General features: G+C 36.5%; 3 protein-coding genes across 6 annotated transcripts; 2 read left to right on the top strand and 1 right to left on the bottom strand.

Moving 5' to 3' along the window:
* Positions 1-775: 775 nt before the first annotated feature.
* Positions 776-4,412, bottom strand: si:ch73-54f23.4 (zinc-binding protein A33). The gene is made up of 6 exons (XM_059567688.1): positions 4,206-4,412; positions 3,891-3,986; positions 3,178-3,411; positions 2,733-2,755; positions 2,489-2,604; positions 776-1,455 (listed from the first exon to the last, which is right to left on the bottom strand). Exons 1-6 carry the CDS (start codon positions 4,269-4,271, stop codon positions 893-895), a joined length of 1,098 nt encoding a protein of 365 aa, XP_059423671.1. The 5' UTR covers positions 4,272-4,412; the 3' UTR covers positions 776-892.
* Positions 4,413-5,825: 1,413 nt separating this feature from the next.
* Positions 5,826-10,256, top strand: ino80e (INO80 complex subunit E). Of its 3 annotated transcripts, XM_059567685.1 has the most exons (9): positions 5,828-5,886; positions 6,224-6,312; positions 6,395-6,465; positions 6,557-6,609; positions 6,694-6,766; positions 7,841-7,958; positions 8,206-8,304; positions 8,499-8,707; positions 10,166-10,256. In XM_059567685.1, the coding sequence occupies exons 1-8, from the start codon at positions 5,883-5,885 to the stop codon at positions 8,703-8,705; spliced, it is 714 nt and encodes a 237-aa protein (XP_059423668.1). In that variant the 5' UTR covers positions 5,828-5,882; the 3' UTR covers positions 8,706-8,707; positions 10,166-10,256. The 3 variants fall into 3 exon arrangements, with proteins under 3 accessions (XP_059423670.1, XP_059423668.1, XP_059423669.1); XM_059567687.1 differs by lacking the exon at positions 8,206-8,304 and having other exon boundaries at positions 5,826-5,886; XM_059567686.1 differs by having other exon boundaries at positions 5,831-6,312.
* A 315-nt stretch (positions 10,257-10,571) lies between these two features.
* LOC132158320 (uncharacterized) lies at positions 10,572-14,515 on the top strand. Of its 2 annotated transcripts, none has more exons than XM_059567683.1 (2): positions 10,572-11,044; positions 12,316-14,515. In XM_059567683.1, exons 1-2 carry the CDS (start codon positions 10,748-10,750, stop codon positions 13,609-13,611), a joined length of 1,593 nt encoding a protein of 530 aa, XP_059423666.1. In that variant the 5' UTR covers positions 10,572-10,747; the 3' UTR covers positions 13,612-14,515. The 2 variants fall into 2 exon arrangements, with proteins under 2 accessions (XP_059423666.1, XP_059423667.1); XM_059567684.1 differs by having other exon boundaries at positions 10,573-11,044; positions 12,319-14,515.
* Positions 14,516-16,060: the final 1,545 nt, after the last annotated feature.

The following is a 16,060-nucleotide window of genomic DNA, read 5'->3' as shown; positions in this document are numbered from 1 at the left end:
TCCGTGTGAGTCATGCACTATCTTCACCTCCTCTGCAGCTCTCAAAACAGATATGTTGCATGCTAGACATCAATAAAATCAAAGCTCACTGGTTTTCAAGAGTGACATCAAACCCGTAATGGCATACAGTTTTGAAACAAATGAATAATGACAGAATTTTCATTTCTGAGAGTAATATTCCTTATGTGTAAGTAATACTTCTTCTATAAAGAAATACACTGCAAAAATCTAATCTCAGCGTTGCTTTTTAAGTCTTTTCAGATCCTGAACAGAACGGATGACATAAACTGAATAGAGCAAATCTCACTGGTTGTGTATGAAGTCGCCCCAACCTTTATATGGTGCATTATTTGAAATGATGTCTAAAAGTGTATAGAGTGTACTCATTTAATCTCATGATGCACCTAAATAACAAATGGACAACCAATGTATACTCAACAGCTAGCCGCTAGAGAATATCCTTGCAGAAAATGGCACTTCGAGCTCATTCAGATTTCGAATTTGCCCACTTAAAGGAATAGTTCACCCAACATTTTAAATGTTGTCATCATTTACTCACCCTCATGTCGTTCCAAACCTCTGTAAGTTTTTTTCATATGTTGAACACAAAAGAATTTTGAAGAACCAAATAGGTCCCCATTGACATGAGAGTAAGTAAATTATGACAAATTTTAATTTTTTGGGTGAACTATCCCTTTAATTTCTTACATTTATTCAGTTATTCAGTGAATAGTGAATTATCATATAGGGGTCGGTTAAGTGTTACTTAAGTAGATCAGCCAAACACAACTACACAACAAAATAGCTCTCTAGCTTTACAGGCATCCAAGCTTCGAGGTTTCACACTGTGTCAGCAGTGGAAGTGCTAAAACCAAACATCCATACCAATCCCTCAGAGTGATGGATGAAATATGGAAAGCGGAGGGCAGTTCTTTCCTTCATCTGTGTCACACGTGTTGTAGAATGGATAGAGTGGCTCTAGAACAGTCCCTATGTAGAATGAGAAGAGTGGCATCATAGTGACAGAGTTGTAGAAAGAAACCTCCTCTTTATCACAGTCCAGGAAGATGCCAATGCGGATGGGGAGGGTGTATGAGAGCACCTTTGTGGGCTTAGGGTGGGTGCAGGCTGTGATCGAGCCATTTCTGAGAGACAGTGTCCACAGTCCGTTTAACGTTGAGGAAGAGTCCATCTCTCCACGGGGTATGTCTGCTCTGGCCACACCCACTCGCCAGGCGGTCTTGCCTTTCACCTCCACCTCCCAGTAATGACGGCCATGAGTGAAGGCCTCTGAACCCATCACGCAGTAATAGAAGTGGAAGCGCTTCGGGTTCCTTTCATCTGGGTTCTCGTTAGACAGCAGCTTGTCTTCCTCGAAACTCACTGAATTTTTCTCAGCAGAGATGGTTAGGTAGGGATGCGCTGTTTCAGGGTCAAAAGTCAACGTGGATATGTCTGTGTATGCAAATAAGTTATTCAGAAATTATTTACATCAGACTAATCAGTAATCTGTGTATTTTTAAAGGTGCTGTACCTGTAAGTTTTTGATTCTACTAAAGCATAAAAATAACCAACAATACACATTTTAGCCCTGCCAAAAAACAAACAAAACAACTATAGAAACCTTTAAAGAAATTTTAATGGTTTTCACTACAATATTACAAACTATCAACTTTTAACTTCAGCTTTTTTGGGACATATTCCATTTGGATTTAATGGTATTAACAAGCCACCAATAGAAGGTGACCAACAGCAGAAACATTACAGTTTCCATTAAAACCAATAAAAGTCCCATTATAACCAGTTAAACCACTTCTGTGATGTGTTTCTATTTTATTTTTTAGCAGGGATTCACAATGCTAAGCTATAGTGGTGGTGTTTTGTTTGTGAAATGAAATATTCTTGAACTCTTTCTGAAATGAACTTATATTTTTCATCTTATAGAGTCTCCTGATGGACTGCTCTTCTTTCAATGACTGGCATAATATGCGAGCATTTTGAATAAACATTTCAAACATTCATCCTACTGAACTTATATTTCCAGTGATTTGAATTTGAATGACTTGAATGAACTCTTTCGAAATAAAATACTTCAGAATACTTATAGGTCATTTGATAGTAACAACATGGCGGACACGAAATTCAATTATAAATTTGAATTATAAAATTATAAATAGAGTTTTCTTTTTTTAACAGTTGCAAAGAAAGTTTAAATTAAAAACTGTTGTACCTCCTCAGTATGCAATTTTGGTCGCACTGAATGTTTTAATTACTTCATTTAATATCTCATAACACAAATCTTCCAACAAGTGTCAATGTAACCTGCAGAAATAGTGAGTTAATGAATCATTGATAAAAAGATTCAAAAGATTTGAGTACCTGGCATGAACCTAACCACCACCTCATAGTGAGAATTAAAATAGTTCAGATTTTTTTCCCTTTTTTAGTATGTAATAAAATAATATAAATTAAAATGTAGTCTTAGTACTTGGGTAGAGGGATGTTTTCATGTGTTTCCAGATCCGATACTGAATGGGCCCCACAAACTGACCAGAGAAAATTTCGCTGTCTATTGGGGGAGGACGAATGAAATTCACCTCACATCTAATGAAGATAAACAGAGCCAGAACAGAGGTAGATGGTGAACAGAATGAGAAAAAATAACAACAGTGATTAAGATTATATGAGAATTAGAGACCAAGTGAGAAATAATCAATAAAAAAGACACTTGCCTTTTCAGAAGCTCTTTGATTTCCTAAATGGATTGAAAAATATAGTGTTTAGAGCAAGAATGTTCCGATTTCAAACACGTTTCACTGCCTGATTGCACGTCAGCTCTTCAGATTCCTCACTCTTTCAATCATGTGATGAAAGAGGCACTTGATCTGAACAGTGTCAAATGGCATCTAGCATGTTCTGTGGGTGTCTACTGCATGACTTTTGAGACTAAACCTGTTAGTATTTTACAGTACATATGTGATGCGGTCAGAGTAGATGATTTCATAACAGTGAAATGCACAATAATAAAATAAAAACGTTGTTTTAATTAGACAGCCCATAGAGGATAAGGATTTATTTCTCTCCCAGTGCAGGTCACTACACTACTTAAAGCATAAATATAAAGATTTCATTGCTTAGTTAAACTGTTAGTTTATACAACTTAAAATGGAAATCCACCTTCAAAAGTTTAGGGCTGTCATCTTCCCGCAGTTTGCAGTTCAGTGTCTCGATGGCTTTCTCTAGATCTCTACTCTGCATGCCAATCTTTTTCTCTCTCTCTTTTAAGATCTTCACTCGTCTGTCCCTTTCGTTCCTTAGCCGTTCCAGATCCGTCTCTTCCTCCTCATCCAGGAAACGATGGAGGTTTTGGAACTCTGCTCGGATTTCACGCTCTATCTCTTCAAATCTGTTCTGTGAAAGAGCGGAAAAAGGGGACATTAATGACTTAATGGGAAACATGAAGGAAGAGAGACTAATAACATAAAAGACAAATAACTTCTGGAAGAAATGGGCAGGCTGAGATTAGCTTACTAATGAAGTTATTATTCATATTTAATACCAGAAATTGTTCATTTGGAGCTTTAGATTCTGTAGATTTGTATGTTTTGTAGAACCTATGCCAAATACCACATTAAAGGGAAGATATACATCAAGAGTTGTTTAAATATTAATGTCAATCATTTCTGAACAGGCCATATAAATAAATGTTGTAAAATATTGGGGGTCTGAAGAAAAGTTCAGAATAAAAAAAAAAAGAACTTTCTGTATATTATGCAAGGGGTGATCACATACCATATAATCTCTGTCATATTTTTGTTTTATTTTTCCATTTCAGCCACTTAGTGACATTAAAAGACTATCAAATATTTTCAAGGTAAATCAGGCAGTACCTCGACCTCCAGTGCGTCCACAAAAGCCTCTTTCTCAGCCTCATAACATTCATCAATTTCATGTTTGATCTTCTTAATTGCCTGAATAAGCTTCTCCTGAAACACAAACGGGCACAAACGGTCTCACTTAAGAATCACGCTGATTAGATTATGAACAGTTTGCATAGTCCTAAACAACAGATTTTCTTTGTATTCTTTAGAAAGAGTCCAAACATCACAAACTCTCGTCCCACCTAGAACCTTCTAGAAATAAAAAACACTTACACTGTGTGTTTCACCTTGTCGTGACATACGAAGGTGACATTTTATTCCTACCTTTTGGGCACCGAGGAGAGAGTTGTTAAAGTTGTTGTTTGTGTCCTTCATGTGATTTGTGTGCATTCCAGTTGATCTTGTCAGAACAAAGCAGGCAGAACTCTGGTATCTCACATGTGAGAGAGAGAGGGGTTAAATCAAACTGACTGATAGGTGTGTATAAACACTCACAGACAGAGAAAGAGAGAGAGAGGAGGGAAGGACAAAGGCAATATGAGGGCAATATATCAAAGAAGGGCGACAGACTGATTTGTTCAGAGGCTGGAGGTGACCAACACATTCGACTGATCTAAACCAGTTACATTAAAAATAAATACAATGTTATATGGTTTTGACTTAACATAATAGGATGTCAACACAGGAGAAGAAAAGCAAAGGAAGGAATTGTGGGGTCCACAGCTGTCTCGCTGCACCACATGAGCGATTTATGGAAGTGAGGGAAGAGATATTCTATTTCTGTCTGCAACAAGAGCTAACGTCAGAGAACACAGGCAGACTATGACAGGCAGCAAGACAGATAGTAGGGCTGGAGAGGGGCTTATATTTCACTCTAAGGGGTCTGATACAAGGATTTTGTCTGTGTGTGTGTGTGTGTGTGTGTGTGCACAAATGATATATAACAGCAGAGAAATAGAGACTATGTGCCTGTGTTGTATGTGCAAACAGAGGAAGCTTATGTTTCATAAAGAGCAGTCTGTCAGGCAAAGATTTTTTGAATATTTCTGTGAAATAGTCGAGGGCAGAGTTGTATGCCAAGAAAAAAAAATCCTTTGTGGAATACGTCACCTCTTTCTCTTTCTCTCTCTCTCTCTCTCTGTGAGAAAATGCTCAGCCAAGGGAATGTATTATTCATGGACCTGTCCTGAGTGTCTGACTGCTGAGATGCAGATTCAGTAAAAGGGAAAGTGCAATCATATTTAAAACACAGTCATATACAGCACATAAAAATGCACTTTTAAGACACTTCAGAATGGTGGAATCATTTTTATTTTTATTCTTTGAGACCCAATATATTTCCCTTTAGTAATTCTACTGAAATGACGACAGGAGTTTGTTGTTAAATATTTTATTGGGCTAAAAGAAAGTAGGCCTAAGAGTGTAAGTAATTTATCGGTATTTATCAATATTTAGAATGTCATATTTATATTGAACTATGTGTTCTCCAATTAAATCAACGTTATTGGGGCGTACAGTAAAAAAAAAAGTGATGTGAAGGTTATTGATGCCCCCTAGTGGACAGTGGACACCGACCCGAATTTTCGTTTGGTTTAATTCTTTCATTTATACAATTCATTACGCGTATATAATTTATTTTAATGCCATTATATTTTTAATCTGAATCGTACTTAATTTATATATATATAAATTATTTTTCAATGATAATATATATATATATATATATATATATATATATATATATATATATATATATATATATATATATATATATTTGTTATTTTTATACTGTTGGGATGTGCTTTGACGATGGATGATCGAAAAAAAAAAGAACTCAAGGATACTCACGCAATATGGTTAACTTTGAACTCATCATATGTTTAGAAATACATTTCTAGTTGAAAATTGACTGATGATGACTCCAAAATCCGTTTCCTGTGCGTATTACGTTGAAAGCGGAAGTAAACAAAGAGCACATCGCGGTTCTGCACTGTACCTGACATGTGTGAGATTATGTGTTTATTGTCTTTGTTAAATGTTCTGTAGTTTTGTTTGAAATATATATAGATTATTATATTGTCATTATCTCATTTGTGGATTCTGACTTGTTTGCATTACTCGACAAATACCTAATTCGTTTATTCTTTAGCTTGCTGAAAATGTAGCTTTAGCATTACTAGCATAGCAGCAGTTCTTTCTTAATCTGTTTGAGTGTCTTAGATCTTTCTGAACGAACATAGACATTAACATTTGGAGGACAACAGTACAGTTTCGATCTCGAACCCATATAAACTAACGTTAGTAAAAATCATTTAACAAACGACGTTAAATATTCGTTTAAGTATCAGACATGAACGGGCAAGCTGAAGTAGAGGTGGATTACAAGAGAAAATACAAAAATCTCAAACGCAAATTAAAGTTTCTGGTATATGTGAGTATCTATTTTTTCAATAATAATATTTTATTTATTATTTCAGACTGTTGTTAACCCTCTGGCTTCATTTTATGTTCAGGAGCAAGAGTGTTTTCAGGAGGAGCTGAGAAGAGCTCAGAGGAAACTATTAAAAGTTTCTAGAGACAAAAGGTAGAACCTGTAGTCTGGTTATCAGAGTTATCAAATGCTTTCTTTCTGCTTGACCCACATGCACATAATGAAAAACTCTTGTTTGTGTCAGTTTTCTGTTGGACAGACTGTTGCAGTATGAAAGGGTGGATGAAGAGTCTTCCGGTAAGTCTCTAATGAAAACGCTCGTCTGCAAACCTCTAGGAATCTTCAAGAAGTTTTGTGTGCTAAGATTGTTTTTGTTTTCAGACTCTGATGCAACAGTTTCCTCCGACAGTGATGGAGAAGGAGCCAGAGAGAGAGACAGGGAAGCAGGAAAGAAGTGAGTTTGCAACAAATAGATGTTTTTGTGGATTTGACAGATTTTCTTGCGCACAAAATTAACAAATTAGAATGATTTCTGGATCATGTGACACTGAAGACTGAAGTAATGATGTTGAAAATTCAGCTTTGCCATCACAGGAATACGTTGCTTTTTAAAATACATTTAAATTAGTGCTGTCAAATGATTAATCGCGATTAATCACATCCAAAATAAACGTTTTTGTTTACATATGTGTGTATGGTGAATATTTATTACATAAATACACAAACATCCATGTCTATATTTAAGACGAATATGTTATGTTTATGTATTCAATATATTTAAATATATTATAAAAATATGAATGTAAATATATGTAAATATTTTCATGCACATAATAAATACACACAGTACACACATATATATTATGTTAACGAAAACTTATTGTGAATGAGATTAATCACAAATAATCATTTGACAGCTCTAATTTAAATGGAAAACATTTATTTGAAGTTGTAATAATATTTTATAATGCTACTCTATTTACTGTGTTTTTTAGATCAAATAAATGCGGCCTGGGTGAGCATAAGTGGTGTTTTACAGACGGAGTATAGAGACTTTTCATGGGTTTTTGAATAAACATTTTAATGCATGTGTGCCTTTTGAATTTTGACATAGTCAGAATTACAAAAGACTGCATTATTTTTGTAGTGCAAATGATTTAAAATTGCCAGTTATAAGCTGCTTAAAAGAAATGAGCATCTGACTGGAAAAGATTTGTGAAAGTGAAAAATTGTAAATCCACAAAACTTTATAGAACATAGTAACTCATAGGCAGTGACAGATAATGCAATTTTGAAAAGCTCTGAATAAATTAGGAATGCAAAATGTTAATTCACTTCAAAAAAAAAAAAGACATACTCAACTAAAATAACAAATTAGTTTGAAATGTTGCTTGTCGCTGAATTAAATTACATTTGAGACAGGTGTGGCCACTTTACTTTTTTCCAAGTTTTATCAAGATAACATGTGCTTTGTTTTTTATTAGTATAGCTCTGTGTCTTCAATAAATATATATATTTGTTTTTTCAGAAGGAGGAGTCCTGGGGTTCCTCCCGTCCCGTCGTCCTCATCTCCTCATCTCGCACTCCTGTCCCGCTCTGGTGCGGTTCCTCTCCAGTCATCTGCTCCGGCACAGTATCTCAACACTGTGAGTACACAACACCTCCATACATATGCATTCCATACGTCTCATGTTTTTCAGTTACTCACATTGTTTTTGTCACCTGTTAATTTGTCATTTTATTCATTTTCTCTCTTTTTGTCTTTGTATCACCTCACCTGGTTTACATGGACTTCACACACATCACTCTGGGTACTGTGGGTGTGTGTGTGTATGTGTGTGGGAATGACTGTTACTCTTTGGTGGGCCTGTGTGTGTGATTCTGGGTGAGCAGCTACCCTTCCCTCCTGAGTATTTGGCTCCCTCTGCTGAGCGAGTGAAGAAAGAGAGAAAAACAAAACTGGCCAAACACAGGAAAGACGGTTCAGGGAAGGTGAGAGAGGGACAGAGAGGTTGACTATGGAAACACAATGGCCTAGATTCATGCGGCCTTTATTGCTACACTGTTTGTCATGTCTTGTAGTAATCTTACGGTTACAGTAACACACTTCTCTTCATACATTTTAGTTATACGTGTTTCTGAAATGTAGTCTAACAGACATTTCTCTGCTTGTCCCTCGTATTCAGGTGGTTGGCCCACTCACATCCAGTTACCCTGCAGGCAGTGGTGCAGCTGGGGGTGCGAGTGGGCCGTTCAGCTGGGTACCACAGCAGATGCTGAGTGAGGATGCAGCCGAGGAGGAGGGAGAGAGTGAAGGAGAGAGTGACCACGGAGAGGAGGAGAGAGGAGAGGGGGATGAAGCAGAGCTGGTTATTGACATACCCAATGAGTGAAGGTAATAGACCAATACAGGCCTCTGTGAGCATTAACAGGAGCTTTCATTTCATTCAAAATACACACAAAGGCTTTTCCAGGGGTCAACAATAAAAGTGGCGAAATAATATTATCTAGCTGCATAACATACACTACTATTCAAAAGTTTTTGAAAAAAAAGTATCTTGCTCTCACCAAGGTAAACAGTAAAACAGAAATATTGTAAATATTAAAATAACGCTTTTGTTTTAATGTATTATAAAATGTTATTTATTTCTGTGATGCCAAAGCTGATTTTTCACATTTATTACTCAGTCTTAAGTGTCACATGATCCTTCAAAAAACATTATAATAGGCTGATTTGGTGCTCAATATTTTTTTTTTTTTTTTTAATTGTTGCCAATGTTGAAAAAAATTGTGCTGGTTGATATTTTTGTGGACATTATTATAGATTTGAATAGACAAGTACAAAAGAAAATGTGTTTGAAATAGAAATATTTTATAATAATGTAAAATACATCCTTGCTCAATAAATGTATTATTATTATTATTTTAAATAAAACAATCTTACCTTAAACTGTTGAACAGTAGTATATAGTAGTATATAGCTTTGTTAAATGGCAAAGATGACTTTTGTAGTTTTGAAGTTTTAGTAAGAATGCATTGAAAACTACAGATGCTTTGCTTTATTCCTTTCTTTATAGAGTTATAATAAAGGTTTCCTTTTGAAATGAAAAAAAAATAGCTTAAAGAAAACTTACCATTTAATAAAAATACTATTTTCTTTCTAGCAAATATAAAAATACATGGCTAAGTATATGAATTGATCATTTTATTTGTGGCGGGGCTGGTGAAAGTGTTGGCAGGACAACCAAAAATATTTGTTATAGTTGAGCCCTGTTTTGTGAACCTGTTCTGCACACCTTACTTAAACATATTATTAGATCATTCAGACTCTTCCAGATAGGTAGTAACTCCTTTTATTTATCCTGTGTGGGAAATTGGAGATTGACCAAGTGAAAAGGATTTTGTGATTTGTCATTAAGAAAATTAGATCTGCGTTTTGTTGGCGTTTGGCTTTATAACAGATTGGGTTACAAAAAAACGTCTGACTCATCGTAGATATTGGATAGGCTTATTCTTTAAAGACTGCTGAGCTGCAATGTATTATTAAGTGTGCCATAAATGTATAGTTGTGCGACAGGATTTAGACAATAAGAACAGGGGGAAGAGAGTGAGTGAGCAGAACAAAGGGAGAAAAACACCCTGAGATTGAGAGAACCACACCCAGTTTACCCAGGAGCACATCAACACTAGTCCAGGCAAGTTGCTGTGGGATTATAAAACACACAAACACACACACCAGCTGAACATGAACTAGACACGAACAGACTCTAACAGTTTATTACCAGAATTATTTATGTCTATAATAAAAGATATGAAATAAATGCAATTAAAGTCTCTTTCTTTCTTTACACAGGTGCCAAAAGAAACTGCAAGCAAAACACTTTTCAAAATCATTCTTGTTTAATGTATCTTTAATGTCCTTTTTATTAAATATTTAAAATGTTCTCTTGTGTGTCTATCTGTACTTTGAGTAGTGTTTGAGTCAATACACCAACACCTGTTTTTTGATGCACCACCTTTGATTTGAGGAATTCCAAGTTCATGACTGGACCTTTTTTTATGTAGATGGTGCCAAAATGTTATTTTGGCCATAAAAATGACTTTAGCTGCAAAAACGGCATGCTGTAGTGTTGATGCTGGGGAATGCTGACACACTGGTAATCATTAAGGCGTGTAAGAGGTGTGTGTACTGGTTTGTGTGCATTATAGCAATACTAGGACGAGGTGTAGTCAGAAAGTGTGATTTAGAAAGGGAGGGATGGATGAAAGAGAGTGAGGGACTGAAAGGGGGAGGGATGGAGAAGGTGAGATTGTGCCCAGGCTCATTCTGCATAGCTGAAGAGAGAGAGAGAGTGTAGCAGGAGCTTGTTTTGTGTAGCTGCTAGTTCAGCACTGTTAGCTGCAGTCTCTGCTTCGTTGTACTGAGGGTTCGGCCATGCTGTTTGCTCTGCCCAGACTCGCAGTGTTCATCTCTGCAGTGCTGTTTAACGGTGGTGTAGTCCGGGCAAGTACCCTCACAGATCTTGATCCAGGGTTCCTCCAGTGTCAAGAGTGTTTTTTCAGAGGCACACCTTCACACTCACTGTCTGAGCTGGGTTTGGAGCAGAGGTGTCACACACATCTGACCGGACGGCCTTTTGCATCGCTCTATAATGCCAACTGCCAAGCAACCATCTATACAGCACTTCACCTCGGCTTGAAAAATGGATGGGGCAGAGGAGAGCAGAGCACGGTGAGACACTCTCTTGGAGCTTGAATAGACTTCAGGGGAAGATTTGAGCATATACAGATTTGCTAAAAATGCATTGTTGTGATGAAGTGTTGGTTGTTTTAATCTTTTACGGGGAGAGCTATCCTACTAAATGAGTGTAAGTACAGGTTATAGATGTCTGAATTTTTTACCACAGAGTATTGCTAAATGACATTCATTATGGTTTCTGCTGACATGCTAATTTAAAAGGCTGTCAAGGGGAAGAGAAAAATCGAACCATTTCATGGATAATTTTTAGTAGGATAAACAACATGATAATTTTTTTTGTCATTTCTATTGATTAATAAAAAAAAATGAAAATGCAGTTCTCAAACTGTCACTTATTCAGATGCACTTATGGTAAGCATGTTTTTTAATTAGTATATAGTATACATTAAAAGTTAGTGTTTTGAAGAACATTATTATTAGGTTTCTTTTGTAATATACAGATTAAAACATGCTCATCATGCAAGTGTTGTATTCCACTCCTTGAATGAATTGCATTTTGGTAAACATGTCTGCAAAATCATTCATGTGCAACCAACATGCAGAAAACAAACAGGACATTACATCACAGTATCCCTGGAGACCCTGTGTGTCAAATCCAAAAGTCTCCTAAAATATCAGACAACTGGACCTTTTTATGACAAGATGAGAGTAATTGTAAAATATCACATGGTGCAGCTCCCCAGAATCTAGCATCAATATAAAGATTACATTTTTAAGAGCCGTTTATTATGGTCAGTCTTACCGACGAGCAATAGATCAATAGATTGGTGTTATCCATAATTCAAACTAACCCATTAAGACAATCTGACTGCATTTAATTAACAAGGCTGTTCATGTAACTGACTCAGAACAGGTTGTTTCATTCCGTCACACCTCAAAACAAACATCTCATTCCTGTCCATCAGCTACAAAACTTGCGATTTTAAATTCTTTGTTTAAAGAGAACATTCTGTCATTATTAACTCACTCTCATGTTATTCCAAAACTACTCCTTTTTATCTGAGTAACAAAAAAGATACTTTAAATCCAGTTTCAGCTTTTCCTCTGTATAGTGAAGATCAATGGGGTCTAATGTTGTTTGGACCTCAACATTCTTTAAAATGTATTATTTTACATTCTAAAGAAAATGTCATGTAGGTTTGGAATGACATGAAGGTGGCAAATGTAAGTGATGCCAGAATTAACATTTTTGGGTGAACAATCCTTGTGCAAGTAATTAAGTCCATGTCTTTTTAACCCATCAGCAGGATGACAAAGAAGAGATCAATGATGATTCCCCTGTGGCTATTCCAGCTCTTTACAGAGGAACCACCAATGAGACCCCATCACCCCATCACAGCTACCCTCTATTTAAATGGGATTCTTTGACCGCAGAGTTCATAAGGAGCTCCATCATACCAAAGTGTTCAAAGATAAGTGGAGACATTTATGTGCAGATTGGTTTAGGTGGTTTAAATAAATGCAGGGGGGAACTGTTGTGGTCAGCAGTGTGTTGTGCTGCATCAAATGGATATAGTAGTTTCAGTGTTGGGCTAGTGATGGAGGGGGACATGAAGGTGCTCAGCATTAAGGCTTTGGAGGAGCTAATAGGAGTTGCAGGACTGTTTTCAGGAGGTTGTGGTGAAGTAGGACATCAGAGTGAAGAGGAGCTTGCATTGCTCTTGAAAAAGCAAGTGAATGGCATCGAAACACCCAACTCTGATGTGCAAAGTGAAGAGCACACTGGCGAACACAACTCTCAGGAAGCAGAAACATCAGAACCAAGAACAGAGGAAATGACTTCAGAGAATGTTAATGGTGAAGCCCGAAGCTACACATCTTTGAGAGATTCAGACATGGAGTTTCAAGAGAGCACCAATGAGACAGAGAGCTCAGAGTCTGCGCTCCTCAAAGTTTTGTCTTCCACCATCTATCTCTTTTATGCCCCTTTCTCTCCAATTGTAAACCGAGTCACTAACCTTCCTTTCCAGCTAACCTACATTCTTCAGGAAGATCTGGCTGTTCTGGCCTCAGTGCCTGGTGACAGCTGCACTTTGGTCAACAACTTGGTCTCAGGGGTGTATTCTGGCATTTCATGCATCTTGAACACCTTGTACCAGACAGGAGAAACAAGCGTGTGCACGACTTACGCCTGCCTCAGTCCATTAGCCGAAAGCCTGTTTGTGGCTTTCCAGGAAGGATTCATAGGGACAGGCACTCTGGCATCAGATGCCGTGGGAATCATGACAGGAACAGTGGGGAATGGTTTTAGGATCATCAGGATGATTCTCTGCTCAGTCTTCGATCATACGGTAGATTACCTATGTGTCGTATCCTCAGAAATGGGCCACCAGGTGTCAACCGTGGGAAGTGGGGTTGGCAAACTTACCTGGAGAAGTGGAAAGGGGGTGGGCCACATGCTTAACATTGTAGCATCCATCATAGGTGGAGTAGTGGACAACACACTATCGAATGTCCAGGAAGCTTTTGGAGGGAGCTCAGAGGAATCATCTGAATTGCAAACACCTGACTTGCTGAAGTCTGAAGTGGTTGGTGAATAGACTTAAATGTGTGTATATATGCCTGTGCTAGATACTTATTTGCATATTACACCACAAATAGAGTGCATTAGTTCCTGTCCACTTTTTCAACGGCCTTGGTTCCGGAAGTATTTTTCCTATTTATTTTTCCCATAGTTAAGGATTAAGGATCCTTTTTTAAGGATTTCACAGAGCCACGAATCAAGCCAACTATCTCCTACTGTTGGTGAATCAAAACATTACAAACTTTGATTTAAAAAAATCACATTCTTTGAAAAGGTGCAGGACTGTCCACTTAACGTATTTTATGTGATATATTTCAAAATGATGTCATTCGTAGTGTTTCATGGAGGTGGACAGCTGCTAAAGGGTTGGTTCAATTTGTTGTTTCAGTTCTCCAAATGCTGGAGATTTTTCTGCAGAATCATAATATAGTTTGGAATCGATGTTGGAATTGAGCATTTAAAAATCAAGTAGAAATAATGCAGACTGATGGCTTCAGCAAAAGCATATACCATCGATTACCAATCTTGCAACTCACAGTAGGTCGGTCTTTAATGATTTATAAGTTACAGTTAAAAATCAGTTCCCCTATGGAGAAACCGAATGGGATTTTTACTTCCGGATCCTGACAGTTGCACTCTATAATTGTCAGGCTGCACACTGGATATTAACCATATGGCATGTGGTTATGAATCATGAAACCGCTGTTTTACATTCTGCCTTAAAATACCTACATAAATCTCCTAATTATTTGAAAAGGGAAGGTGCAGGGTGAATTGTAACTCTTTCAAGGTGCTGAGAAATGTTTGTTAAGTGTCAGAAAGATTATGTAATTGTTGTCAAATGTTGGTCATTTCATCTGACATATAAACACCTTGCTGTGTCATGGTTTATATGCTGCAATAAAACCTCTTCTCTGTGAGTCATGCTCTCTGTCATTTATAGTCTAATCAATAACACAAGACCTTCAAGGTAATCAATGTAAATCTACTGAATAAGACTATAAAAAGCAAAGAAAGTTAAGGCAAATATATTTAATACCCTCACTTATTATTAGAAAAGCAGGTGGCTGTACATAATCTTTGATTATGACAAGTCGTTTACATGAATAAAATATGATTGTAAAGCAAAACCTTTATTAAGTGATCTAAAACTAAAAATGTACATATACAGGTTCATAATATTTAGCCTTATTTAGCCACATAGATCTCCAAATATGATCATCCTTGAGTAAAAGACTCCCATCCTAAAATGTAAAAGGTAGGCTACCTATAGCCCTAAAAATATATATATATATTCATTGGAAAATAGCCTAAAAGCCTATTTAATAGTTTTAATAGTTTGTTTTTTTAAAAGTAGCATATTGTATTGTTAGATGTATTTATTTATTTGCTTAGGCCTGCTTGATGAATTATCTACTCATTTATTTTAACCTATTTTTATTTGATTTGATTATTTACGCATTTATTTATTTATTTTAATCGTATTTTTATTATTTATCTATTTTTACTTTTTTACACTGATTTTCTTTCAAATTTTCCACGGACCCTCTCGCACTTCTTTCCGCTCCCTCGTTTGAAAACCCTTGATTTAAAAAAGATAAGATCGTTACAGAAAGGCTTATGAGATAAAATTTGTAAATATTAAATTTGCTCTACAAAATCATAACGTCTAAAAGGTTGTCAATACTACATTCAAAATAACAAATAATGTTCTTTATTGGCAACAGTATCGGCTACTACTTTTGTCTCAGAAGGAATAAGCAGCAATTTGTCAATGTTTAATTTGTACATTGCCCATCAGTTCTCATTTCCAGTGGCTTACATCATAGCGTTGAGTGTAATTGTAGCTCGTAGCGCCTCTATCGGACACTGTAGTCTGTTACACATTTATTGCGTCAGACGGATGCGCTTTACGACCGGTTACATCACTTTACGGCAGCGCTTATGAAGCATTGGATCCTCTGCATGCTGGATTTAGGCTGACGTTTCCCCACTGCTGCTGCACAGGTGAGTTATTAATGATATTCAACAAGACTTTAACAGATACCGCCAAACCGATACAATCGAATGTGTGTCTGTGTGTTATGTGTAGTTTCTTGACATTTACAGTCATAGCTCTGCTGAAATAAACAGACCATGCGTTTAGCCAATTAACTTAGGTCTATATTTACGTCAGAATAGTTATTATGCCAGCATTACATTATAATATAAACATAAAAGGGTTACCGAATAAAAGGGTTTATCGCGAGCTTAAAACTAATACAATTTCTTAAGTGAATCTTAATTCAGTGAGCTCATTTTCTACATCTGATCTGACAAGAGAAGTACTGGTTTATGTGTCATTAGCAGGTAAAACAAAAGTGACGAGACTTGGGAAACACGATTGGATATAAAAATAAAAAAAATAAAAAAAAAAGCAAACAGTGTGATATGCAATAATTGTAAATATTAATGTCTTAAAGGTT

This window comes from Carassius carassius, chromosome 15 (genome assembly GCF_963082965.1).
Source record: "Carassius carassius chromosome 15, fCarCar2.1, whole genome shotgun sequence".
Taxonomy (NCBI): Eukaryota; Metazoa; Chordata; class Actinopteri; order Cypriniformes; family Cyprinidae; genus Carassius; species Carassius carassius.
The sequence above is the reverse complement of the archived record's forward strand: the minus strand, read 5'-3'. Positions and strand labels throughout refer to the sequence as shown.